This window comes from Ips typographus, linkage group LG10 (genome assembly GCF_016097725.1).
Source record: "Ips typographus isolate SLU linkage group LG10, UJ_Ityp_2.0, whole genome shotgun sequence".
NCBI lineage: Eukaryota > Metazoa > Arthropoda > Insecta > Coleoptera > Curculionidae > Ips > Ips typographus.
The window spans coordinates 7,467,877-7,492,789 of NC_138431.1; the positions used below are offsets into that span (position 1 = coordinate 7,467,877).

General features: G+C 38.7%; 8 protein-coding genes across 10 annotated transcripts; 2 read left to right on the forward strand and 6 right to left on the reverse strand.

Moving 5' to 3' along the window:
* Position 1: 1 nt before the first annotated feature.
* LOC145734618 (uncharacterized) lies at positions 2-11,165 on the reverse strand. The gene is made up of 5 exons (XM_081988099.1): positions 10,943-11,165; positions 3,223-3,333; positions 680-813; positions 350-443; positions 2-136 (listed from the first exon to the last, which is right to left on the reverse strand). Exons 2-5 carry the CDS (start codon positions 3,331-3,333, stop codon positions 47-49), a joined length of 429 nt encoding a protein of 142 aa, XP_081844225.1. The 5' UTR covers positions 10,943-11,165; the 3' UTR covers positions 2-46.
* On the forward strand, positions 5,070-24,264 carry Mnat9 (microtubule-associated Nat9). 2 transcript variants are annotated; one of them, XM_081988096.1, is made up of 8 exons: positions 5,070-5,213; positions 5,271-5,445; positions 5,507-5,595; positions 19,650-19,765; positions 23,270-23,353; positions 23,428-23,537; positions 23,592-23,651; positions 23,706-24,264. In XM_081988096.1, the coding sequence occupies exons 5-8, from the start codon at positions 23,277-23,279 to the stop codon at positions 24,056-24,058; spliced, it is 600 nt and encodes a 199-aa protein (XP_081844222.1). In that variant the 5' UTR covers positions 5,070-5,213; positions 5,271-5,445; positions 5,507-5,595; positions 19,650-19,765; positions 23,270-23,276; the 3' UTR covers positions 24,059-24,264. The 2 variants fall into 2 exon arrangements, with proteins under 2 accessions (XP_081844222.1, XP_081844223.1); XM_081988097.1 differs by lacking the exons at positions 5,070-5,213; positions 5,271-5,445; positions 5,507-5,595; positions 19,650-19,765 and adding an exon at positions 22,091-23,178.
* On the reverse strand, positions 13,093-14,948 carry ZC3H3 (Zinc finger CCCH domain-containing protein 3). Its single transcript, XM_081988081.1, has 5 exons — positions 14,794-14,948; positions 13,998-14,736; positions 13,798-13,944; positions 13,555-13,750; positions 13,093-13,501 (listed from the first exon to the last, which is right to left on the reverse strand). The coding sequence occupies exons 1-5, from the start codon at positions 14,807-14,809 to the stop codon at positions 13,196-13,198; spliced, it is 1,404 nt and encodes a 467-aa protein (XP_081844207.1). The 5' UTR covers positions 14,810-14,948; the 3' UTR covers positions 13,093-13,195.
* LOC145734610 (uncharacterized) lies at positions 15,126-16,836 on the forward strand. The gene is made up of 2 exons (XM_081988089.1): positions 15,126-15,681; positions 15,736-16,836. The coding sequence occupies exons 1-2, from the start codon at positions 15,533-15,535 to the stop codon at positions 16,412-16,414; spliced, it is 828 nt and encodes a 275-aa protein (XP_081844215.1). The 5' UTR covers positions 15,126-15,532; the 3' UTR covers positions 16,415-16,836.
* On the reverse strand, positions 16,411-17,531 carry LOC145734611 (caspase-1-like). 2 transcript variants are annotated; one of them, XM_081988090.1, is made up of 4 exons: positions 17,387-17,531; positions 17,108-17,337; positions 16,887-17,065; positions 16,411-16,833 (listed from the first exon to the last, which is right to left on the reverse strand). In XM_081988090.1, the coding sequence occupies exons 1-4, from the start codon at positions 17,401-17,403 to the stop codon at positions 16,459-16,461; spliced, it is 801 nt and encodes a 266-aa protein (XP_081844216.1). In that variant the 5' UTR covers positions 17,404-17,531; the 3' UTR covers positions 16,411-16,458. The 2 variants fall into 2 exon arrangements, with proteins under 2 accessions (XP_081844216.1, XP_081844217.1); XM_081988091.1 differs by having other exon boundaries at positions 17,108-17,329; positions 17,387-17,438.
* Positions 18,048-19,412, reverse strand: LOC145734608 (uncharacterized). The gene is made up of 5 exons (XM_081988086.1): positions 19,223-19,412; positions 19,019-19,172; positions 18,848-18,967; positions 18,428-18,794; positions 18,048-18,373 (listed from the first exon to the last, which is right to left on the reverse strand). The coding sequence occupies exons 1-5, from the start codon at positions 19,289-19,291 to the stop codon at positions 18,130-18,132; spliced, it is 954 nt and encodes a 317-aa protein (XP_081844212.1). The 5' UTR covers positions 19,292-19,412; the 3' UTR covers positions 18,048-18,129.
* Positions 19,567-21,774, reverse strand: LOC145734612 (uncharacterized). The gene is made up of 6 exons (XM_081988092.1): positions 21,614-21,774; positions 21,417-21,561; positions 21,243-21,365; positions 20,885-21,186; positions 20,804-20,832; positions 19,567-19,755 (listed from the first exon to the last, which is right to left on the reverse strand). Exons 1-6 carry the CDS (start codon positions 21,668-21,670, stop codon positions 19,623-19,625), a joined length of 789 nt encoding a protein of 262 aa, XP_081844218.1. The 5' UTR covers positions 21,671-21,774; the 3' UTR covers positions 19,567-19,622.
* Positions 24,059-24,868, reverse strand: LOC145734617 (uncharacterized). Its single transcript, XM_081988098.1, has 3 exons — positions 24,546-24,868; positions 24,297-24,496; positions 24,059-24,237 (listed from the first exon to the last, which is right to left on the reverse strand). Exons 1-3 carry the CDS (start codon positions 24,731-24,733, stop codon positions 24,059-24,061), a joined length of 567 nt encoding a protein of 188 aa, XP_081844224.1. The 5' UTR covers positions 24,734-24,868.
* Positions 24,869-24,913: the final 45 nt, after the last annotated feature.

Consider the following 24,913-nt stretch of genomic DNA (forward strand, 5'->3'; position numbering starts at 1 on the left):
TGTTTGTTGCGGAAACGCGTCGTGTTGTTATTGGGGTGGATTCCCTCTATGCCATGAAACGAAGGGAAAGTACGCAGAGCAGGCGCGTGGCGGCGCTGGACGCCGCGACGCCCTTCCAGACCCTCCTCATTATAAACTGGAACGAGAAATCCAGATGTGTCACGTCACCGACAAATTTTTATTTTTTCATTTAATTAACTGGATTTTTATGACTATACTGACTCTCAGAATGTAATACAGTATATAAATTCACTAATTGTGCTAATAATTCAGTACGCCACTGTGTAAAATAAGTGACAGCAAGCGCTCTCTAGTGCACGGGGGGGAAAGTAAAAAAAAGTGAACTAACCTTGCCTGATCCACGCGAATTGGCCGATATCAGCGCCCCCAGTGCCCGTTCTCGGTACTCCTTGTCCAAGTGATCGTGCTGCGCTTGAATACGCCTGTAACATTAGACAAAACGTACAGAGGGCGCTTGTATTACAGTTTTTTTTAGGAGTGTAGCTTAGTCTACAACATTTGCGTAAATTTCAGTACAGTGGGCAGTTAACCAATCACAAACACACAATCTACCAGCCCTTCTGAATGTTTCTGTAATTTACGCAAACATGTGGCTCCCTCTGGCCACGCAACTTTAAACTATGCTCTAGTTGGGGTGTTGAAACAGGACCGGACTTACGCGATTGCGGCTAGCAATTCCTGCTTCTGGTGCTCTTTGGCCTTTATGGAGCCGCCTTCCTCGAGGGCAATCTGCAACTCCTTTTGCAGCACCGACAACTTGCGGCGTTCTGCTTCCAGAAGCAGTTCGGTCACCTAGAAATTTTATAGGCCATTTTTAGTATTGACTTTGTTATTTGGGTGTGGGGGTGGTTCGGAAAGTCCCTTAAGTCATTGTGCCGGGGCCAATTTGTGTCACGGAAGAAAATCATTAAGTTCTGGGGGTATATTGATGCGGATATACAGTAGAGATATGTTGTTTCAATATGTTATTTTTTTAATAGTTTCTGTTAATGGTAGTGATTTGGCAACACTGATTGGGGTTTTTGGAAATTCCAAGTAAAATGCTTTAACGAAACGTTATAAGTTCAAACTGGAGGTCTCTATTTTAAATTGCAATGTCGTGTGCCACCGTGTACTTGTAAAGGGTAAAAAATGCACGCCAAGAGTGATACGAATGATTTATTTTCCTGATACCGAAAATAATGCTTTGCACAGGGTGTTTTCAGGCCTATACACCTGGAAACTTCTCTAAATCCAATTTCCGCAGAGATTTCCGGATTTCGTGCCTTCGCCCTTATAGGTATACACACATACACATTAAGAGATGCTTATCTAGCCTAATCCACTTATTTGCATTGCTTTTTGTAATTTCTGGCAAACACGTACGATTCGAGGTTTGAGGGATGGTCAGACTTTAATAACTTGACACAACCTGTATAAAGGTGCTGTAAAAAAACATTTTTTTATCAGCATTGATGACTATTAACTAGGTTTCCTAGAACGCAAGGTGTATGGAAATTCATATACATTCAAGGTTGATTGAATGCACCGTATAGCCTACACTAGTGTACTTGTTTGTATTATCTACTAAAGGATTGTAGGTATATAAAAAAAAACTTAATAAACGAAACGGTAATTTGGCACAGGCCATATAACGATCATTACTTCCTTCGTGGCGCTCCAGCTTATATAACTTCCTGGGGGCCCTATACAACCGACGACATGCAACTATAAAAATATTTCCATATCGCGTGTGCCCTTCTTTCTCTATTTTTGCTTCATATAGTTAATGTCGTGAAACGGATCTTTATCAGTTCTTGAGAAACTAGAAAAATTCACCCATATAGAGTGACAAAAATCTTGACAATCAGAAACTACAATATGTATACCTCTATAAAATAATACGCCATGCTATTGTATAGCTTGATGGTTTGTTTGAATCTGTAAACTATTTTGACATTTGTGCATTTGCCAACTGACAGTTGTGTGTTCCTTATGGACCTTTTACATTAGGGTCAAATTCGTTAATTTTCTGTTATGTGTCTGTGTAATGACTGTAATGTTTTATTATTTTTTTTTTTGGGTTACACAGACTAATATAAGCGTTTTTATTACTTGGAACTGAAGTATTTCCACATAATTTTAGTAAGAATGAATTTACAAATAAACCAAGTCACGTGACACACTGGTTTAAATTAGTCTCACTTGACTAGTAAAATAGACTACTACTAGATATTCTCACTTGACTTGTCCTTGTCTTGGACTTTAAGCAGAGGGAAAATGAAGGTAAATAATCTAAATAACCCACGATACTTGTATAGTTACTTGGGTCAAAGTAGTACTTACTCATTTACATTTGAGTTACAAACCCAGCAAACTTCCTGACTGAAGGGGCTAACTTATGATGCAAGTTTACACTCGCGGAAGGCGTCTATAGGCTGGAATTACACGCAAATTACTTGGGACAGCTTTAAAAAGCCTTTAAACACCTAATTTACGCATGAAATTTCATTTAAACTGACTGAAAAACTGTTTATCAAGCCAAAAAGTGGCGTGACATTCTACGGGGTTGACACTATATTGACATTTGACAGAAAAAGTACCTATTGAGATATAAAGTATGCATGGTAATACAATTAACCTATTAAGAAGTAATCTTAAATCTAATTTTTGGAAAGGAATACATAATAAGCATTATGGCAGTTAATAATCGAAAAGAAAAACGTGACAAGTAACATTTTCGATATTGAAAGGTAACGTAAACAGGCTGGCACGAGGACGGGGGTCGTTTAATTACCGGGCTGGAAGATTGACGTAGGGCCAGAACAGACCGTCACCTTTCATTCATATATAAATTCGACCCTGGTAGCCTGGTAGAACTAGGGCTTGTTTAACTTTTTGCGCTTAAATAGACAGCCTGATACACCCTTTTTGATATAATAGACTATTGGGATCAGAGAGGGACTAGTATTTTTTTGTATTGATAATTTCTACACTTGCCTAGTAGGGGTACGGTTCTGGACAGGGGAAAATTATCGATCAAATTCCCGGGAGCTCATAAGCCGTTTCCCGGGCTGGATCGATTATTTTCCGGCTGGAACCGGTTTTCCAACGAAATCAATGCGTTGTTTGTATTCGGGCATTTTTTGGTTGCCCGGCTACGGCTTTACGCCTCGCTAATGGCATATTAAACGCCTCCCAACACCCAAAAAAATTACAAACCTCCAATTGGACCCCGAAAAGGTCCCGGGAACGATCCGGCTTGTTACGCAACTTGACCTCTTGGGCGACAACGTCCACATGATTGGGGGCCACGTTCTCTATCGGGCTCATCTGCAATCAAGAGAAAACGACATTTCCGTTAAAAGTACAAGATGACAGGAAATTGAGTGGCGCACGTGGTACCTGTGTGGTACCTACTCGGTGCCCGAGTCTGTTATAAGAAGCAATTAACGCCGATTCAGCTTTGCGATTACTCTCTCTTTCTCGTATGGTTGATAATTAATATTTTCAAGTGGTTGTACGACTTCCTGTGTGTGATTTTGCCTTTTGCTGTTCAGTTACTAGGTATTCTTTGTTTATACCTTATAGGGCAAGTGTCATATAGCTGTCAACTACGTCACCTACTTTGATATCATCTAAGACAAAGTTAGTGCATTTGTTTCTTGCCTTAATTCAAAATTACTGAGAAACTTGACATGCATCACGTGACCGTTATTAATAAATGACTTGTCAAACTACTGATCGGAACTAACTAATGTATTTTGCCACATATTAACCGTCACTCAAATCAGTTTTGTGACATTTTACCTCTGAACTGTCAAATGTTAATAAAACGTCAATACTGTGTCAAATGAGAAAGAACATTACACCGTTGCCACATCAACAAAAAAAGAAAGTGCGCGTTTACGGAAATTATTTAATTTAAATACGCCCGTTTTCAATTTATATTAAAAGCCACCATGGATTATATAACTATTTTGCATAAACGAGTTTCGCGAACAAAATACGCCGCCTCGGGTATTGTTTCCATGTCCTTTTTTTTTTAAGAACAATAATATTTAATTCATTACTGTCAGAAAAACTGTGTTAATTACTCCGACACTAACAAGGCGCATTTACTAATTAACAACTAGAGCAACAAATACGGGCTGAATTTGTTATCAGATTGAAATAATATGGTTACTTATTTCAGGTGGACTCCGTTCTGTCCAGACTTGAACCTTACGACCAATGCACGAGACCCTGAGACAAGGTCGGTTGACCTTAGTACGATTGATGGCGCTTCCTGTATACAAAGGTTGACAACGTTGCCAAGTTTTAGGGGGTAGTAGGAATGATTAATAAATAAAACATCGATACAACGGTGAGTATATTGTAAAATGATTTATTAACAAAATAATTAACATGTCGATATAATTAACATATAAAACCGGTTAACCGTTACAAAATGTAAAAACTGCACCATATACACACACAAACAACTAGATTATATAAAAGAACAGATTATTCCCAGACATAAGTAATACAATATAATAAAAATATCAAATAACCCTGAATTGAATTTTCCCACGTGTCCCAAGCGCAAATCTAGTAAAATTAAACATTATTTTCGCACGTCAATATACTTAATTACAGTGCAGCCGTTGGAACCCACAAAATATGGCATTAAAAGAACCACGATTCGTAAACAATCTGTGAATTCTTCCAGTGCCAAGTCCTGTAGGTACCACCACGGTGACTACAACCTGGACGACGCGGAAAAAAAATTATTGAGAGATCTACTAAAGGCCAATTTATCACCGCTCGGGTAAATTCTAACTTGGCTAAAGAAACTCGAAAGTTCCAGTTAGCGTTTACCCGGACAGTGCCAAGTCGGCCCTTTTAAAGCGGTGCCGTGCATTTGTATTACTTTATAATAATTTCAAGTGCGGATTTCTTGAAGCAGGTGATAACCCATCCAGAATGAGTTTTCTTGCTCTATGGCAGTCAGTGACAAGTGACATCCCTAGCAAACAGTCGACTGTCAAAATTTAATAACGTAAACAATAGGGGGGAGGTCAAGCTTGTGTTCTGAGTTGTTGGATTGTTTGATGGGATCCTCAAGATGCATGCAGAAGTTTATATAGTAAGATTGAAGACAAAACTGTGTTTGTTGTGGGAAGGACGTGGTCTAAACAGCAAAGCATCTACGGTCTCTGTGTGTGTTAATGGTTAGTTAACTCAAGACTTGTGATGGTGTAATTATTGTAGGTTTTGCAGGGTTTTAGGGTTTTTTTGTGACAAAGCACAGAACACAGAAGCAGCTTGTTGAGTGCAATGGTAATCAAAATGGCTGCCGAGTGCCGTTTTCAACCTTTCAAAGTGGACTTTAAGGTGTTTCATCAATGTAAGTAGGAAAATAACAGTTCAGTACTCGAGGATTGTACAACTAAGAGTTTTAAAGTAAGTCGAACAATTTAACTTGCAAAAATTAGAGTATATAACATAACATTGCTTTTTGTAGGTTGCATCAGCGCCCCTTGCGGCCGGTTCCCTGACTTTCATCTGCTGATGACGTAGTACCGGCAAATATCTGACAGCTAACCTTAAAAGGTAAGTGTTTTTGTACTTTAAAACATTGAAACACCAAACGATAAAGCAGCAAAAACACCCTATAAATGGTGAATGTAATGGGGGCTGTTATCGGCCCGCGGCAATCTCCGGGGTCAATTTGGGGAGGTGTGGATCGATCCGTTCTGACATCTTTCACCTTTTACCTTAAATGTCAGCTCTGTAAAGGGTTGGGGTTGGTTATTTCCTACAGTTTACTGTGTAAAGGTGCAACAACAAGCCAGCGTGAAAAAAAAAATTAAATGTACACAGGAAACAGTGCGTGATCAGTGGAGCATCCTACTACTGTGAAATCAGCCTTCAAAACTAACCAAATACAAACACACACCATAAAACGAATTATGCAAACCACGTCATTATTGGTGAAAATTTCTGGTTGGAAGCGATAACGGAAAATGTGATTTGCATAATTCTCTTACAAAAACTGATGAGGCACATGCGGCTCTGAAACGTCGTACGCGACACTGTTAACGAAATATGAGTTTGAGGACTGTTTTCCACTGAAACAGTTGAATTTCGCCGGAAAACTGATGGCGGGCACCGCGTTTGACGTCGTTATTCGAATGTTTCGGGTGTCGTAGCGTGGCAACGGTGGCGCGCGCAACCGCCCTTCCGGAAGTGTCCGTCACGCAAGGGCAGCCCCGCGATCGCCTCTTGTTTTATATTGTAAAAGCGCTGTGGGTAGGAATGGGGGGCGTCGTGACGTCACGAAGTCGTCACAACCCCCCCCCCAAAAAAACACCCTCCAATTGAGAATTACTAATATAAGTAAGGATCAAATTCACTGACAAACTTTGTTAGTTGTTAATTAAGGTTAACTTCCAGTTAACTCCTAAACCAAACAGGTATAACTTATCCTAAAACGGAATGATTTTCCGCTTGGGTCAGTCTCCTGTATTGACCATTCTCTGTTGTGTATGTGTGAAACCACAACTAACCCAGATACTGTCCGAACGTATACGGAATCTGAATTTGTTCGTATCAATCGCTTTTACAAATCTCGCATTTTAATTGAAAATTTTAGATTCCCCTCAAGATTCGGTCGACTTTCTCTATCCAGTGTGTTACCACACCCTCGGCGTACACGGCCGTTTTTTCGGTTGTTTTAAGTTGGTAAACAAAAAATCGACAAAGAGCACCAGGCTCGGTCATGAATGAACAAAACACTTTCACCTTCATTTTGTTCTTAAGTAATAACCGCGATGTGTGTCAGCCATATATGCGTGCGTCGCTTTCTGTTGACTTTATTATATGTTTACGGCTGGACCTGGGGGACCTCTTCTAGCGCCCAGAAGATTTAAAAAAAAAACTGTTAAAACCACTTTCACTTGCCGCTAACTATCGGCATTTTTCATCGATAAGGCTATTAGTTGAGTGAATAGAAAGTACCTTTTCCTTTCAAGAGATTGTCCACCCTATAACTTAAAATTAATGTGCGTAAAATCACAGGTCCATGTACAGCAAGCAAGGTCAGCTTAGAGTACCATAAGCGCCGGGTACATTGATGTTCACCTTGGAAACCATTTCAGTTTTTGATTTGAAAAAATAGGTCCGTGTTCTAGTAATAGCAAGAGTAGGCCGATTCACGTGATGGTACTGAGGGTACCGGCTAAGAAAACTACAGTTAAATAGGTTGTCGATTCGGTACCGTTTGTAGCGGAGGCTGTACCATTACTTAGGTCAGTTGGGCGTGCAAGTATTTTATGTTTTATTTTGCCGGATATTGTGGCTGCTTTGATTGGACAAAGTCCCGTTATATTAAGGCCCAATTGTAATTTTAAAATCTGAGAAACGATTGTTATAGTGTCTCAGCCTTATACAAGGTATTCCAAATGTTTCCTGTTAATATCAAATTAGAAGGTGACTTTTTTGATCTTTCAAAATAGGTTGACATTTCCTGTCAAACATTTATGTATTGCAAGATAATTGTCAAATATGGTGACAGCAGACCACATCTTCAAACACTAGAAATGATATCTCTATCGCCTCTATACATTTCTCATCCCTAATCCACCTGATCTAAACCTGTTATTCTTTGTTCAAAGTTTAAACTCAGATTTCTCGAAACTGCCTGAAACTTAGGAATTTAAAAAAAAATTGATTCAAATTATTACTGATCCGAAAAATTCGAAATGACCATCAGAAAGTTCCATCTTAATCAATATTTGATCAACACACTGTTAAAATAATAGATGATAACAGACTTGTTTGAAGTGTGATTAACCCATAAAATTCTCACTTTTTGTTGAATATGCTCAGAAGTTTCTTGCTAAATGTATTCCTATTATTATAAACCGTTAAACGTGGACAATATAATCCCGAACGTGGCTCCGTTTACGGCTGTGGGAGTTGACTAATGGATTTATGGTACGTTACGTAACACAATGGGCTCCAAGTGATGTTTTATGGTATCTCCTAGAAGTATCGGCCGCAAATTAAAAATCAACGGTCACGCGTATTTCGAATACAAATTCAGGTCAGATTGACAGTATCTGCGCTTGCCAAATATATGTCAATCTAGAGAGAGTTTGGATCTGAAAATGTTTTAAGGAAACAGCCGCTAATGAACAAGTTCAGCAACACTTAACGTGCAAACGGTACTCTGACCGAGATCAACTGTCAAATCAAAATAGTAAACGTGATACATGAAAGTAATATGGAAGGCATTAAAGTAATAGATAACTAGGATCTATACAAATTAACACTAGTCTGAGTAGTGCATCTAGATCTAGATGCTAGTAAAGCATCTTCTTCTTTTGCTGCGCGTCTAACATTGCGAAGCAATGACATCTTTTTCCTGTCAATTCCTCTCTTTCCCGCAATCATCAATTGCAGGAATTGGTACCTCTTGTTGAGTACTACGTGGCCCAGGCATCGTTGGTTTTTCTTGCAGTCCATGGAATGAAAGGATGGACCCACATTTCGAATGCTTCCAGCTTGTTCATAATGCTCACCTTCAGCTGTCCAGACTTAGCATTTGACATCCGGCATCTGATTTCCAGTTTACACAGTTCCTAGATATTTAAGTGTATTTACTCGCTTTAGTGATTGATTCTCATTATGTTGAGTTTTGAAATTCTTGTGGCTTTCAAGTCATTATCATGAATTTAGTCTTCTTGGTGTTGACATTGAGTCTCATGCTCTTACTGCCTTCCCCGACAGACAGACCAAGCATATCTCGCAAATCCTCCATGTTATCTGCAATCAGAACTGTATCGTCCGCATAACGAATATTGTTGACCCATACACCATTCACCTTAACATCCACGTTGCGTTCTTCTAGAGGGCTTCCTGAATGATGAGAGGGGAGAAAACACATTTGGATCAGTTGGACTCTGTCTAACGTCCTTTCTCTGATCGTTGCAGAAGTGTCGATCATCTTAAACTCGATCTGATATAGTAGAGCATACGCACTAGTTATTTCTCTCTATGGAGCTACAGAGTTACATGAAACCGTGGAGCTATAAAAGTGGTGTAATCGAAACACGAAATCGCAACCCTCTGTATAAGAGAGTTCGTGAGGTGAACGCGGACACGAACTGGACGTATGTAAATTGGCTACAGTTAACATGCAAATTACCTTCTAACAAAGACTAATGAACGTTCCTAGTTGACCGATTGTTTTTTTCGGTGGCGTGGTTTTTGCATCGATTTTTGGGCAAAAATTTTGATTTTGTTTCGTTCGAAACGGTGGAAAAGTCACAAAGAACGCCACAGTCTGTTTCGTTTTTCGTTTATCTGGACATAGGTCTGTTCGCAGAGGAAAAACGTCATAGTCACACATTCAACCAATGAAACTTGACATTCTGAGTTGGAAACCAGTCAGGAATCGCCTCTACGAACAGACCTTATGCTGAGATCGTACACGACACGTGTGGTACAGAATCTCATCGATTCACATTCCTACCTAAGTGGCCTTATCATAGGAAACCATAACTTATTGATTCCAACGAGTTAATACACCAGGAATTTCCCTCGGACCTTTTGATAGTAACGGAAAGAAATTTCAAAGTTACTGCGTGTAATATTGACCAGGCTAGGTCAAAGGGGGAGTTACGTGGCCGTGGCCAATCTGATCCGATTTATTTAATGACGCGCATTATCATCGCATGCCTCAAAACAATGAAGTGAGCGACCGAACAATAGAAGAGTTGCCGGAATAATTATCGTTCCGAGTCTCAAGGGGGTACAGTTAGATCGTTCCGATACCTTTTTAATCGCTTCGTTAATTCAATCTTCAACGGCGAGACGCAATAAAGTTCGATTGATGGACAGCGCGTTATTTTTCTGCCTTAAAACAACAGAAACGGTCGATACATTAATCAAAGTCAGCTGTCATACGTCACTGGATTGTAATGACAGCAACGTATGTGGTATTATATTGCTTTCACTTACAACTCTGAAACTGGTTCAATTGTAACGAAAAGTTCTAGAACTAGAAGGTTCAAGTATTAGTTTAACACATTATCCTACTGAAAGGTGTCATTTCCATGTTTGTATGGTTGCCTTTCAGATTTGTCACAGGGGGGTGAATCGAGGACGAAAAAGTTGACTTAAGGTATAATTAATCGACCGTGTTCGGTGTAATTACACACACAAATCTAATAATCGTTTAAATATTAGCTCGATTTCATATGTGGGTCATTGGTGAACCTTGCAATTCGATCTGCTCACCTTTTTTTAAATCAAAGCGTCCCTAATGCAATTGCCCACGCCCCCTATCGTGAGTTGTTTTTTGGAGGACACATACGTAACTAAAACTGGTCAGTTTGATGCAATTTTCGAAATCGATTAATGGATCCGCTACTGGACTTTGTTTCGAAAATTACGACTGTATGATTTAAGTTTTATTTGCGTGAAAGGCTTGCTCTAATTGCGGTTAACCGCCGGTTAAATTATATAACACGAGCTTAGGTCACTAAACTGATATTATTGTGCAAACTTTCTAGAACGCATCCACCATTTCAGCTTGGATAGTTTAGGGACAACCGCCCTTTTGTTAGAATTAATTTAGTCCGACCATACAGTATTCATATCATTTATGGTATTAAAATTGATTAGATAAGGCAAATCGGCGTGACATGGTCGATTAGTATAGAAACGTAATTGACATTTAAATTAAATGTGACTCAGTAGCCCCTCGTTACTTATTCGGGTACCGTCATTTCCAAAAAACACCCAGAACTTGGTTCTGGTTCGCACACGGTCTCAGTCAACTTGATCTAGCAGACTGTGACCGGAACAAAAGGCGGTTATTTTATTACACTTTTTGGTAAAACAGAGGGTGAGTGCCTTTACATAAACCCTGACGTTAAATAAATCAAAATACCTTTTTTACACCAGCAACACCATAATCTAGAGCGGTATCCAATTGACACTTTATACACTAAAAACACTGTTAATACAAAGATAAACCAGAAGAAAATTCACTCGGAAACTTCGTTAGACCGTAAAATATCCGTACCGTCCAGGTGGTACTCGCGGCAAGTGTTTAGCAACAACTGACAATCACCTGTTACCTGTGAGGACGCGGTACTTGCCCCCCCCTCCTGTACTATTATATTCGACCGGGTTTGGGTGAATGGTTCTGCATTATCAGTGCTCGATTATCAGTTGTTTATTATAATCATTATTATTGCCTATTGTTTTTGTTTCATGGCTGTGTGTTAATTGAAACAGTTTGTAGAAAATCGTTTTCTAGGTAAACCTTTCTAGAACTGCCGTTTTAATCTATTTTTACTCTATGACCCGTCATACAGAGTACCATTCTGCTAAAAATGTTAAATTTTTAGTAAAAGCCGGCTCTGTTAAATTTTACACTAACAGTACAGAAATCTGTAATAGCCAAGCTAGTGTTTGAGACTTGTACCGCTAGGGGGCAGTATACACAGTTGGATCATTATTTTCTTGACAAAACAGAGTGTTTTATGCTTATTTGATTAATTAGGGCATAGACTAAATGATAAGTACAGACAACCAGAGCAATGTAATTAAAGTGACACCCAAAAAGGAAGCCTAACCTAACCTAATGTATTACGGCCGCTTCAGTTGTACAGGTAAACTCGTAGAGATGGCGCTAATACAGCTCGTCTGTGGGCGACATGCCTGTCTCTCACAAATATGCAACCAGCAATACAGTTCTGATTCTCCAATATCACGTCGGGGTCACCAAATTGTGAGGAGGCAGAAATGCAACAATGCTGTTAATAAATAAACGGATATGAAGGTGAGCACTAGAGTTTTGCGACTATTTCTTGAACGCTCAAGTCTCTGACTGACAGTCAACAACAACAATAAGGAAACGGTTGCTGAACACGTCGCTGAATCAAAGTCCGTCGTGCCGTGGAACTTCAGGTAAGCAAGGTTGGCCCCAGGTGGTCTCAGGGAAAGGCATAGTAACCACCACACGTCATTGCAGACATACTTGCCAACTTTTGCGGTATTTCCTTGAGTTAAATTACTCGAATTTTGAAAACTAAACAAGACAAGAATTTCTGGTTTGCGGTATCGATAATAAAGATTCTATTTATTTTAAAAGTCACAGGACACACTTTTTTAACGTCAAAACATAATCCTGAAGGTCACGTGACCGTTTTTTAGTTTTAAACTGATCCACTAAATCACGTATCTATTTGTAAGATTAAAATGTCACTTTTAACGTCACGTGACAGTTAAAAGTCAAAACAGATCTTGAAGGTCACGTGACTCTTTTTAAGATTAAAAATGGGATTTGTCAACTAGACAACGCCGCATTAAAACTGGCTCCGTCTTGCTTTAAAATTACGGGAATATGCACCGCCTACTATACTAGAAAGCTTAAAAGATGCTTGTCAAAAATTCCAATATGGCGGAAATAGTAGTGACAGTTTGCGTTTGTTTGTATTATGAAAATTGAGTTTTTTGAAAATTAGGTGAATTTTTACGGTTTAAAATCAAGACTTGAAGTTATTGCATAAGTTATTTTTGTTTGCTGCCGTTCATCAAGTTTTTCAAGCTACATTGTAACAGCAATTCAGGAAAAAGCCCAACCGTGTCAGTTTTTACCGGATCTAACTCAACGGTGATGTTAAGTGGGATGATTTTACTCCAACACTATACTCAAAGGTAAGTACTTTCTAGTACAGTAAACTTATTAGGTACTTGTTGTTACATGCACAGGTATGCGAGTTTCATTTTAAAGCATCCTTCATTGTGAGAGCAACAAAAATAATTTTGAATGACTGTTCTTGATAATAACATAAACATTGAACAATGTTTAAACTAGTTTCTTGTGTGTTGTACTTTCCAGGACAAATGTTCTAACCAATTTGTTTAGGCTGGACTTGAAAGCGACATTTTAGGCTTTCTAGTATAGATGGCGGTGGAATATGCGTTTAGTGGTGCCATCTCACGCTGCTTACTTACAATTTTCAGTTCTATTGCCAGTGTAAGTCTATACTTATCATTTAGTCTAATGGTTAGAGTAACTAAAACAACAAGTTAACCAAAAAGGCAGTCTTTATTAAAAAATATCGAGTAATTCTGTACATATCACAATAAGGAAAAACCTACATTGCACCAAGAAATATTCCATTAGAAACGACTAGGTGTCGCCAAAAGCGATAAAACTTGGAAGACTACCCAATTTGGGCCTGGATTGTAACCCAACATAATTTTTTAAACAGGCACCTGCATCGGTCCCCTCCTCCTTACTATCACAATAGTAACGTAATTTTTCATTCTCTGTTAGAGTCTCAACGTTTTTAGGCTCGGAACATTTCTTGGCAAACTTTTGCTTATTTATCGTATAACGTCTTACCATTTTCCCGTGCGGATAGGGGCAGCGTTGCTTCTGACACGTCCCGTACTTTTCGTAGTCGGGACACAAGTACTGATGCCTTTTATCGCACTGTTACACCAATTTTTACGTTAAATTAAGTCGAATAATGCACACGGTATTACCTCTACGGCTTTGCTACAATAACCTTCCAAAAAGTCGCGACACACTTCGGCTTTGCAGCTAATTTTCACGTGCAAGTAGGGGCAGTTCTCTTTTGAACAGGTCCCTTCCAGGTAGTATTTGCATGTTGGCATTTTTTCGGCGGACACATTATGAGACAGGGGACATTTTTCTTTTATGCAAGCACCTTGTAGGAACCTGTACACCTATTAATGAATTGAAACAATCTACTAGAACACCCTTACCTAGTACATAAAGCTATTTGAGCTGGATCATGTTTCCACAAACATTTTTGATTGTCTTTGCCTTTGCACAGCCCATATTTTCTATAGGTGGGACAGGGAAGGTTGCATTTTTTCAGTTTCCTCCCTGAATCCTTATTGGTTTTACCACTACAAATGGAAATGATCAACCAATAGTTACACTACACTTTAAACCTACATACCGGACTAGTTTGAACTTTTTTAAAATTGTTTTATTAGGAGGACTTTTTGTTACTTTGTGGGGTTTTAGTAATTTTCCTCTAGGGCTTGTTGTACTAGTTTTTCTCAGGGTGTTTCTAGATTTTTTGTACAACACCCCACTAATGTTCACCACACTTAAATGGTTGCTTGACTGCTTCTTGACCATTTTAACCACATTTTTGTAAACCTTCTTAGAGGCACTCCCAGGTGACTTTTTCAGTCTGCGATCTATTTTAAATCTAGACTTTGCAGTGTAAGGAGTGATAGGCTTTTTAAGCCTTTTCGGTGAGTTATGGCACCTAATAATTTTATAAGGTGACTTCACCGAGTTTCTCCTTTTGATCCTCCTAGTTCCGCCATCAGACGAACGTCGAACCAGCTTTGTTTTAGTCAAAACCACCAAATTTTTGGGTTTTTGCACTGCGGGTGGAGGTGGGGCCAGTTTGGTACTTGCAAAGTTAGGATTAATGTGTATGTGAACATTGCGGATGTTAGGGTTGATGTGGATTTGCTTGGAAGGCCCGGGACGGGCGTACATAAGAGGATTTACGTAAATGGCCCCAGGACCGGGGACTTTGTGGGCAGTTTTAAAATGGGGATTGACAAACACCCTTTGGGAACTTGTCGTAGGCGGGTGGTGGTTAATATGAACGGGGGGTAAATGGGGCTGAGTTAAGGCATCGGGAAGCTGGTAATTCGAGAACATATGGTGTTGATGTCCTGGAAAGTTTGAAGGTTAGATTTTAAGGTTAGGTTTAACAATTGCAATTAGTTTACCTGTATAGTTTTGCATTGTATAGTTTAGAGGGGTTTTTCGGGAAAAACTGTCCTGTTTAGCTTTTTTTATTCACTAATTAAGCGTTAAAGTTCAAAATAACATAAACAACTTTAAAATATCATTTGACAGTAGTGACGTGACACTAGTGACAGTAAAGCGCAAATGACAGATGCCACCATACACTGAATCCTAGAGGTATAAAAGTGAAGTTTAACAATTTACATAAAGTCAGCATTTTCCGTTATTCAAATGTGATTTATTTGAATTTTTTCCTGAGGATAAGCTACAAAATACAAATAATTTAGCTTTTGGTTTGTGAAATCATGAAAGAATAATTAATTTACGTCCATTTTTAGCGATTAACATAAGTGACGGGTTAGAAATTATCTCACATTCACGATTTCTTTTTTCCATACTGAAACACAGGGGTGGTACTGGCTCTTTCTGACTGTATTGTATAGTATTTACTATTGCTTGCGAAATGTTACACCGGTACTGTAATTAATAGGAATGCAATTATTATGATAATGCGAGACTATGCACATGCAAAATTTTCACGCAAACCACTAGAAAAAAAATACCCAAGAACCATCTGGGCATGAAACAATAAAACCATTCTTAATTGAGCATATCATTCATCCCCGCCTTGCCAGGACATTGATTTAAGCGGTATTAAATTTCTATTTCCAGTCAGTTCCTCTCAATTGCTGTTTAGTGTTGTGGTGATGTTAATTCACAATGTTTGGTAACAGTTGTGTGTTGAAATTAGTGTTGATATGGTGTGTCATCTGTGCTGTTTTAGTGGAGTGTCGACGTCAGAAAAAAGACGTTCATCACATGATAATTTTAGGCAATAGGGATAAGTCCAGACTGGTGAGGAGTCACAGGTATGGGTACAATAATATTTTGGGTACAAAAATAATTAATGGATGGTGTTGCAGGTATTCTTCTGGCCGCCATAAAAGGCGACCCAGTTCAAAAAAGAAGCACCATAACTACCCAACCTATTCGTCAGAGGAGAGTCACAGTTTTGAGAAGGATTCTAGTGATGAACGTCCTGTACGATCTAAACCAAAACGTCACCAAAATCGTCACAGTCACCGATCGACTCCGAGCAGTTTTTATGAAGAAGACAACAACGTCCAACCTTTCATACCTCTACAGACCTTTCCCGATGTTAAATGGCAGCCGATGTCATCGCAAGAGTTGTTCCCGCAACCATCCACGTATCAGAATCATTTTCGTATGTTCCCGGGGGGTTACCAAAGGGGCGCCATCCACTACTCTCAACCAGTCCCCTTGGAAATAACCACCCCCTACGCCATGCCCTCTAACCATTTTGTCTCTTATGAGAGCACTGTGTACCCCCCGTTGAACACTCAGACTTTTAGTACCAAAGATGCTTACAAACCTTTCGATTATTCGGTTTTAGAGAAAACCGAAAAACCGGTGAAAGAGAGAGACACCAAAACTGCTGTAACTCCATTTTCTATTGTGGTTGAAGGGAGTACGGTTAAGGAGGATAAAACAACGGTGAGTGCGTGGGGAACTAGGAATAAAGGTAAAAGAGGTCGTGGATCAGGAAAATTTGAGTTTGGACAGAAAGAAAACAAATCTTAACATTTATACCTCTATAGTTACTGTAAACTGTCTATTGGTTTGAATTAACGGTTTTTTTTGCTGATTTTAAAACTCAATTCCCTTGTAAGCATACTAACTATACTACACATTGCTTTTTTTTTGCTGTAATCTTTGCGAGGGCTAGAAGATTCAAAACCGACAGCGACCTCTTTGTTAACTATAGTTAAAATTGACATTAAGTCTCTTCGATCGCGATGCTCTTCCAGTTTCCTAACCAAAGTTTGAACAAACCAGCTACCATTCACTGTGTCTCTCCAAGCTGAGTAACCTTCAACAGTGGCGTACATCACTAAAACATCACAAGTGGTTGGGATGGTGTAGACGTGCTTTTGGTCTGATCGTCCGGCGTCAGTGTGCAGTAGTTTCACTCCATCGTCGAGTTGATCACCTCTGCAAGCCTGTTCAAATTTTGGATAGTTCAGTTGCACCATTACCAGCCATTATATCTTACTTGAATAAAAAACAGTTTGGGCTTCCCTCTAAGACTGGGACAATGCAAACCATCAAACGCTGTAATCAACATGTCGGTGTGGTATTCGTCGTCTTTGGCGGCCAGCCGCCCAGAACACCGCCCATGTGTCATCACAGCCACCACCAAACAGTTATTGTCCTTGTGATCCATTTTGGACACTTTTCAAAAAATTTATAGTATTCTAATACGGTTCAACTTACCAACGTATAAAGCATCTCTAATTTCCCTCACAGTGTAATCTTGATAAATTTGCACGTGAAATCCAAATTTGTTCATTAACTGTTCCATAGAGTCGCGATCTTTTTGGGTTCCTATTCGTTCGTTGAGTAGGGGGTTGTCGAAAATCTGATTGTTGAAAATCAGCGCTATGCCCTGGTTTGGATGCGTCATGTCGTAAAATTCATCGTCTGGATGTTGCCCCACTGGAATACTGAAAAATTTGGTTGCATCCCACCCAAAATTACCTAAAATTTGCTCACCTTTTATGGTCTGCCATTTCAGTCTTTGTTTCAGCTGCGTGTATCAGTCCACTATTATTTATATTTTATTAACAAAGTAGGGGATATATTCAGCTTTATCTTATCATTATCGCATCGATTTTTGAGCATGATGTATTACTCATTTAAAGTGCGTTTTTTTTATTGTTTTAAGCGTATTTAGTGTACTTTTATTTATTTGAATAGTACTTTAAGTCTTTTGTTTGATAATTAAATCTAAATATGTGGCAAACGTTTTTTTTTGTCACCAAATTCTTGAAACGAGGAAAGGGAGTTCTTCTGTCACATTCTATCAAAACACTTCTCTTGAGAATTCCCTGCTTTCAAGAATAGTCCCCCAGGATGCTTATTCTTGAAACGAGGGAAGGGAATTATCAAGAGAAAGACCTGGTAGAATGTATCCAGAACCCGCCATTGTCAGCTATTTCTGTCACATTCTATCAAAACACTTCTCTTAAGAATTCCCTGCTTTCAAGAATAGGCCCCCAGGGAGTAAATTCCTGAAATCTAGGTGAAGGTGATGTATTGTTATAGATAACAGGTGTCGATACTGTTGTTGACATTTAGGTTAATGGTGGTACACATCACTCAAGAAAAAGCAGGACACACTGTAGGCAAACTAATAAAGGGTACCCAACAAATATTTTCTTCAATACCCGTATATATTTACAATATAATAATAAAAAACGTGTTTTAAAAAATATACTTAATTAATTACTCTGCTGTTAGAATCGTTCATTGTTAGTGCTGGTTTGTCTGTGCCGTGAATTGGCAAATCTGGGTGGTTCCTGGGTCTGATCGTGGTAGGTCAAAGGTAGCGGCGCCCGTCCGTAGTACCAGTTACGTTTCTCCGGTGGGAGACTACTAAACAAATCCGATTGGTCGTCCGCGAAACTGGGTTCCACACTGGATCTGCTGCTTTTGTTTTTGCTTTCCGGCACTAGTTTAGGTCTAGGTATGGGTTCCTCGCTGGAAATTCAGTTTGGTATTAAATCCAATCAGGTGATTGGTGGCTGGACTTACTATTGTAGTAGGGGTGGCATTTGTAGGATTTGAATTGGGTGCACCACGGAATAGAACCCGACAACGGCATTGAACAGCCAGAGTACGAACCCGCGTGCTGCCAGGGTTGCCAACACCCCAAAAGCAATTTTACGCCCTATAAAGTAACGCAACAGGTAATCCAAATTTTCTTGATAGTCACAATCAATGTTCCCTTGATCGTCTTCAGTTTCTATTAAATGAGTACGGTCAAATACGTTGATCATATGATAGTCATATAAAGCTAAAGAGAAGAGCACCACGTCCAAAGTGCTTAGTATTAGAATTAAAACTCCGGAGGTGATTTGGAACCTTCGACCATGCTGGCGGAATTTACCCTTAAACAGTGCTGCACCAAGTTTAAACTAGAATTGTGATAGTGACATTCACAGAATAGATTACCTAGACACTCGACTACTGAGATGACAGCCCAACACCCACTCAAAACTAAATAAGTCCAAACGATGAAGTGGAATCTGAAAGGCTGGATTACGTGTTGTATGAAAGGTGGATTACTCCGATCTATAAAAATCAAACTAACACAACTTTTGTATTAACAAACATAAATCTCACCTAAAAAAAACCTGTACAGACAGAACGATAGAAGGTCCACGAATGAGGAATCTTCATCTGTCATTTTTGCTTCAAATGTAGCAATACTGGCTGGTTTTACATAGTAGAGGACAATGCAAATAGTGGCTAAGATAAACCAGGCAAACGCCTGGAACTGCATAGCAAACTTAAGTGGATGTTAACGATTAAGGAAATGGTACTCACAGCGCTACATATTGCAAAAACCTTCCTCAAAAATGTGGTCCTCCACCTTTTCACGTCCAAAGCCTCCATTGTTCAATACTTGCACTCTATCACTATATAAATTTCTAATCTAATCAAGTCCGTAAATCAGCAAGGTGTGTAGTTAATACCGGCATTAGTATCGTCTTACTTATATCTCTGTATCATACAGCTAGAAGTGTATTATTATTATAAACCCAGTTATGATTAGCTAAATCTATCAGAGAGATAAATATTATCAGGAGTGCAATGTCATAAAATATAATATGTATCTCATCTGTAACCGTCATTTATGTTTCATTATTGACAGTTGTAAAATTAGACAATTTTAGAAAAATACTATTTTTATTATTGCAATAGAATAAATAAGACACTAAGCTTGTTAAAAGTAAATGTTTCTGTTGTTTAGGGCCAGTGGCGTTCCGTTGGAACTTCGGTCCTTGTCGTCACCGTATAGGGACGAAGCTGCTTTACGACCGTCCTGCACTTTCACCCTTGGAATGGTACCCGTATTGCTGCAAAAAGGTAAAACCCTTTTAACATTCAATCAGGATTTTGGTATGTGGACATGGTGGATGCGCTTTAAACCACACTTTCTCTTTTACCGTATTAACCGCCATTTTGGTCCAACAACTTTCGAATTTATTGATGGTAAGTTAAAATGACGTAACAGTGTCAAAGTAGGTTGACACTTGTCAACAACAGTCACATGACCTGGAACATGTCACGGTTAAGTTGGAAAAGTCTGTAAATTTTATTTAAACAGTTGAGAAATCGGAAATGATTGGACAAGTCACGTAATGAAGGTATAATTAAAATTTTAGAGGCAGAAAAGCCCAAACAAATTTGGTCCCAAAATGGCTGCCAGAGGCCTCTGGCACGTTAAAAACAATTCATAGTAAGCTTAAGAAGGTTTCAGAGGCCTCTGGCAATACAAGATGGCTGCTAGAGGCCTCTGGCACGTTAAAAACAATTCATAGTAAGCTTAAGAAGGTTTCAGAGGCCTCTGGCAATACAAAATGGCTGCCAGAGGCCTCTGGTACGTTAAAAACAGTTTTAGTAAGCTTAAGAAGGTTTCAGAGGCCTCTGGCAATTCAAAATGGCTGTCAGAGGCCTCTGGCACCTTAAAAACAGTTTTAATAAGCTTGAGAAGGTTTCAGAGGCCTCTGGCAATACAAAATGGCTGTCAGAGGCCTCTGGCACGTTAAAAACAGTTTTAATAAGCTTGAGAAGGTTTCAGAGGCCTCTGGCACGTTAAAAACAATTCATAGTAACCTTAAGAAGGTTTCAGAGGCCTCTGGCAATTCAAAATGGCTGCCAAAGGCCTCTGGCACGTTAAGAACAGTTTTAGTAAGCTTAAGAAGGCGATTTAAACACAAAACAATTATTTTGAAGCATTTGTCAAGAAAAAAAGCAGCTTTCACACTTAAACACCACTTGTTTCATATAATCATTACAGTTTGTTTTTCTTGACTTTCTGCATCAGCGATTTCAAGAAATACTGTTTTTCTAGCACACATTTTCCAATTTAACCAAAAATGGTGAATGAAAGTTTCAACTTACTAAGCGGTGAGTTTGGAGTCCCTAGAAGCCTGTAAAAAATTTTTACAGTTAGTTGTTACAGTATTTGGGGCTACACCCTACCTGAGCTGCGATTGCGATCAAATTAATCCCAACCACCACGTTAATTAGCCATAAAACGTAACCGCGTGCCGCTAGCGACATTACTATACCATCAGCCACTTGACAGTCTATTGCCGTACCTAGTGAGGTGTTCACCGTGGTGGTTTCTTCCGTAAAGGTGGTGGTGGAGACGTCAAAAGGACAGGTGGAGAAATCCCTAGCCAGAAGGGCAAAAAAGACAAAGTCTATGATGGAAGTGGCAATTACTATAACACCTAGAACCAGCACGATGTAGCTTTGTCTTAATTTTTTATGGTAAACAGCTGTAAATTGAGTCAAATTAGGGCAACTGATTGAAATAATTATCCGGGTAAACTACCAAGAACCAGGTCAAGAGACGAGACAATCCAAAGGGCGCTAAGTATTGCGTAGATCCACAGAAAAACTTCAAAGTCTGACGGTCTGATTACCTTGTAATCTGTTCTCGCTACGACTCCCTCCTCTGCAAAGTGTCAAGAAAATAAAAGATGCAAAAATCTGGCAAAATCCTCACTCATAAAGTCGTCATAGATTATTCTGGCTAGGTAGTCAGAGTATTTGGTGTAGTCTGAATACGCATATTTCGTCACTTTATCAGATGGCGTGTTTTTTGCCACTATTCCCACCACTGACAGTATAAACCACGTCACCCCTTGAATCTACTCTTTATGGTTAATTTTGCACGAAAATTTCCAAAAAAAAAATACTTACAGCAATAAGCATGCCAGACACTTTAACAAACTTTTGTCTACTTTTAGTTAAAATCATTTTTTTGCTGTCACCTACTTGTGATCCACTCAAAACTGACTGAGAGGTTCTTCAATACTTTTTTTCCGCCTTCATTTAGACTTGAAATTATCACATCTTCAAAGAATGTCTATTGTTCGTTTTATCTATAACCAGATAAACAGTAAAATCTGCCAGGTTTTTGGGCGATTTTTGATTGAATCATAAGCGAGATTAACCTGCTGATCTATGATTTTTGCATTAGGATTTTCCAAATAACATTAACATTTTAGTCAGCAAACTAGATGGGTATTCTGATCAAAAGACAATTTCAAGGGCTACAAATTGGTATATTGAACCACCCTGTAACTGTCAAAATAACAGAGTCATGGGCTGTCACAGTAAAAACTGTCAAAATCAAACTTTACAACAAACAACTCAGTTTTAACAGTAAATAACTCAGTTATTTGACGTTTGGTAAAAACGCTATACAGGGTGGTCAAAAGAGAATTTCAAGGGCTACAAATTGATATATAATGAACCACCCTATAATTGTCAAAATAATCGGAGTAGTTTACAGGGTGATTGAATGAATTTTTAACATCCTTGTAACTTGTTTAATTTTCATTTTTTAAAAGAAGGTACCAAATATGAATTTTGTAGATATTTGCATATTCCTAGATAATCCATCAGTATACAGGGCGTCCCAAATTTGAGCAACAAACCAAACTTATAATTTTTGATTCGATTTTTGAAATCTACGTCAAATTCTAGGCCTACTTGATGTAAAATGTTTGTATCGATATTCAATTGTTTTTGCTCTAGCAGCCTTACTTTGACCACCCTCCCCAAAGCAAAAATTCCCAAATTGAGCGAGATTTTGGTGCACTTTACCAGAAAATTGTCCATAACTCACTTATTTGAAACACTCTGTATAAAACCACCGTATAACAAAAGAAAGCTAGTGAATGGGGCTATCAAGTGACGTTGGGCGGGCACGCCTAACTTGCGCCGTTTAGCCGCTAGAGGGCGTCAAAGTTGACTCTCGTTTTTTGCAGTTTTTGCTCAATATCTCAGGAACGTTTCAGGTTAGAGGTCTGCAATTTTTACCACAAATACACCTGATGGGATGCAACTTTTACCTTGCATACACTTTTTTGGTACCATGCACTATTTTACCTTGAAAAATTAAAAACTAGAATTGTCAAGAATTTTCAAGTGAACATTTTTATTTTCAAAATCAACCTCAAGTGACTAAATACCTTCAAGTTATTAGTACAAAAATGTAAAAAGCCATTTCTCAGATTTTCCAATTTTTCCGGAAAATTACATCCCTGGTTATACATTTAAGTTTCGAACGCCATTTTGTTTGTGAAGATACCGAACAATTCATGAAATGCTAGAATCTGACAGTCACCATAGTGTCACTAGTTTGTAATTAAAGTAACACAACAAGCATCTATAACCTATAAAAGTTAGGGTTTCTAATGGTGTTTTGTTTTCCAGTCCAAAAACTGAGCAGTTGTTACAAATATCCTTAAAATAGAATGGTAATCTATTTAGTTTTGAATGGAAAACGCTCCAACATTCCAACAATTATTCTAACCTACAATTTGAATTAAATTAGTTACTGTTTTCCAGTTTTAAGATGATAATTAATAAATACACCACCATTAAGGGTCGTAAAGTAATCCTGGTGCCCTACAGGAAGGAACATGTTCCTAAGTAAGTATTTTCTGCACTTTATTATATACCAGAGAGAGAACAAATCATGCAATTAATATCAAGAAAAATTCCAGATATCATGAATGGATAAAATCAGAAGAGCTCCAGCACCTAACAGCTTCTGAACCCCTCACCTTAGAACAAGAATATGAAATGCAGCAATCTTGGCAAATTGACGAAAACAGTAAACCCACCACTTTAGTCTTAAACAAAAACAATTTAACAAAACAATTTTTAGAATGCACTTTTATAATCCTTGATCGAGAGAAATTTCAATCGAGCAACGGCAATGAAGTTGGTTAGTACAAAAGACCTTTAAATTACGTATGCACACTGCATTGTTGTGTTCTAGAATCAATGATAGGAGACACCAATCTGTTTTTTGCCTCTCCAGAAGATCGATTATGTGCTGAAGCTGAAATTATGATTGCCGAACCGTCAGCTCGTGGTAAAAAGTGCGGATGGGAGGCCATGCTTCTCATGGTCTTCTACGCCATCAGTTACTTGGAAGTCAAGCAGTTTGTGGTTAAAATCACTTACGACAATACCCCCAGCATCAACATGTTCCAGAACATGGGTTTTACCGAATTGAGTAGAAGTGAAGTGTTTCAGGAAATTACTTTTGGGAAAGTGGTGGATGACAGTTGGACCAAGTGGATACAAGGCAACGTCGGAGGTTTTGAGATTATTGAAGAAGACCACTGATTACACTGTTTTATGGAATTTATTTTTTAAATTGTTCATAATTGCTTTTCTTTGAAAGACCACCTCTCGTTTGCAAAACGCTGAGAGAAATACTGGACACTCATAGAGTACAGTTTCTTCACACAGTGTCCCTTTAGTTAAGTTTGATTTGGAGAACCTGAATTCACTTACTGAGTTTACTGAAATTAATATACAACTATACCTAATTCCTACTGAGTTGATATACTCTAGCACTTACAGCAGTACCATCCAGAAAATAAGCAAGTTTGATGCGTTGAATGTATAAAATACACTTCCTGGGGATGGTTTGCCTTAACCTGAAAGTGGGCTAAAGCTCGGTTGGCTAGATAAGGCCAATGGGAAAGCCGTTCAGAATAATCCACACTGTATTTCCAATGATCGTAGTTTCCACTCTCTTTGATTATAATAAAATCTGTACTAAAAAACATTAATTTAGAAAACTGTAGGTACTGAAAATTGCACTTACATGGTAGGGTTTACATATTTCATATTACTGAAATCGGCAATGTATTCCCATGGTTCAGTAGGTTTGATTTGGGGCAGTAGTACCGTAGCATGGTACTGGTACTGTCGCACTCTAAAAAAAAGATATAGCCCCAGCACAGCCAGTACTACAGTTAGAAAACGTTTCGATTTCCACTGTAATGGGTTCATAGTACCACCGCTGATGATTAAGTACTAAAAAGTTATTTTTAACCGGACTCGGAGAGGAAGTTGTTTATCTTTTATACTCCAGACAAGCGTATGAAGCTAATTTTCCTTTGGTACCCGACAATTCAATTCGGGTACTAACGTCAGAAAAGGGTCAACGTACTCTTTTATGTCTGCCAAGTT

What these genes read in the sequence shown, in the direction of transcription:
- LOC145734610 (XM_081988089.1), top strand. Translation starts at nt 15,533, where the DNA reads ATGTTTGGTAACAGTTGTGTGTTGAAATTAGTGTTGATATGGTGTGTC. An exon ending in AGACTGGTGAGGAGTCACAG is followed by an intron (nt 15,682 to 15,735) that starts GTATGGGTACAA and finishes ATGGTGTTGCAG; the next exon opens with GTATTCTTCTGGCCGCCATA.
- Mnat9 (XM_081988096.1), top strand. Translation starts at nt 23,277, where the DNA reads ATGATAATTAATAAATACACCACCATTAAGGGTCGTAAAGTAATCCTG. An exon ending in AGGAAGGAACATGTTCCTAA is followed by an intron (nt 23,354 to 23,427) that starts GTAAGTATTTTC and finishes GAAAAATTCCAG; the next exon opens with ATATCATGAATGGATAAAAT. An exon ending in GAGCAACGGCAATGAAGTTG is followed by an intron (nt 23,652 to 23,705) that starts GTTAGTACAAAA and finishes GTTGTGTTCTAG; the next exon opens with AATCAATGATAGGAGACACC.
- ZC3H3 (XM_081988081.1), bottom strand. An exon ending in CAAATAGCTTTATGTACTAG is followed by an intron (nt 13,751 to 13,797) that starts GTAAGGGTGTTC and finishes ATAGGTGTACAG; the next exon opens with GTTCCTACAAGGTGCTTGCA. An exon ending in ATTGTAGCAAAGCCGTAGAG is followed by an intron (nt 13,502 to 13,554) that starts GTAATACCGTGT and finishes TTGGTGTAACAG; the next exon opens with TGCGATAAAAGGCATCAGTA.
- LOC145734611 (XM_081988090.1), bottom strand. An exon ending in TAGAGATGCTTTATACGTTG is followed by an intron (nt 17,066 to 17,107) that starts GTAAGTTGAACC and finishes TTTTTTGAAAAG; the next exon opens with TGTCCAAAATGGATCACAAG. An exon ending in CCAAACTGTTTTTTATTCAA is followed by an intron (nt 16,834 to 16,886) that starts GTAAGATATAAT and finishes AAATTTGAACAG; the next exon opens with GCTTGCAGAGGTGATCAACT.
- LOC145734608 (XM_081988086.1), bottom strand. Translation starts at nt 19,291, where the DNA reads ATGGAGGCTTTGGACGTGAAAAGGTGGAGGACCACATTTTTGAGGAAG. An exon ending in TTTTTGCAATATGTAGCGCT is followed by an intron (nt 19,173 to 19,222) that starts GTGAGTACCATT and finishes TTTGCTATGCAG; the next exon opens with TTCCAGGCGTTTGCCTGGTT. An exon ending in TCTGTACAGGTTTTTTTTAG is followed by an intron (nt 18,968 to 19,018) that starts GTGAGATTTATG and finishes TGATTTTTATAG; the next exon opens with ATCGGAGTAATCCACCTTTC.
- LOC145734617 (XM_081988098.1), bottom strand. Translation starts at nt 24,733, where the DNA reads ATGAACCCATTACAGTGGAAATCGAAACGTTTTCTAACTGTAGTACTG. An exon ending in AAATATGTAAACCCTACCAT is followed by an intron (nt 24,497 to 24,545) that starts GTAAGTGCAATT and finishes AATGTTTTTTAG; the next exon opens with TACAGATTTTATTATAATCA. An exon ending in ATTTTCTGGATGGTACTGCT is followed by an intron (nt 24,238 to 24,296) that starts GTAAGTGCTAGA and finishes TATTAATTTCAG; the next exon opens with TAAACTCAGTAAGTGAATTC.
- LOC145734612 (XM_081988092.1), bottom strand. Translation starts at nt 21,670, where the DNA reads ATGATTTTAACTAAAAGTAGACAAAAGTTTGTTAAAGTGTCTGGCATG. An exon ending in TGATCGCAATCGCAGCTCAG is followed by an intron (nt 20,833 to 20,884) that starts GTAGGGTGTAGC and finishes AATTTTTTACAG; the next exon opens with GCTTCTAGGGACTCCAAACT. An exon ending in GACTCCAAACTCACCGCTTA is followed by an intron (nt 19,756 to 20,803) that starts GTAAGTTGAAAC and finishes ACCTTTTTGCAG; the next exon opens with CAATACGGGTACCATTCCAA.
- LOC145734618 (XM_081988099.1), bottom strand. Translation starts at nt 3,333, where the DNA reads ATGAGCCCGATAGAGAACGTGGCCCCCAATCATGTGGACGTTGTCGCC. An exon ending in GAATTGCTAGCCGCAATCGC is followed by an intron (nt 444 to 679) that starts GTAAGTCCGGTC and finishes CTAATGTTACAG; the next exon opens with GCGTATTCAAGCGCAGCACG. An exon ending in ATTCGCGTGGATCAGGCAAG is followed by an intron (nt 137 to 349) that starts GTTAGTTCACTT and finishes TTCTCGTTCCAG; the next exon opens with TTTATAATGAGGAGGGTCTG.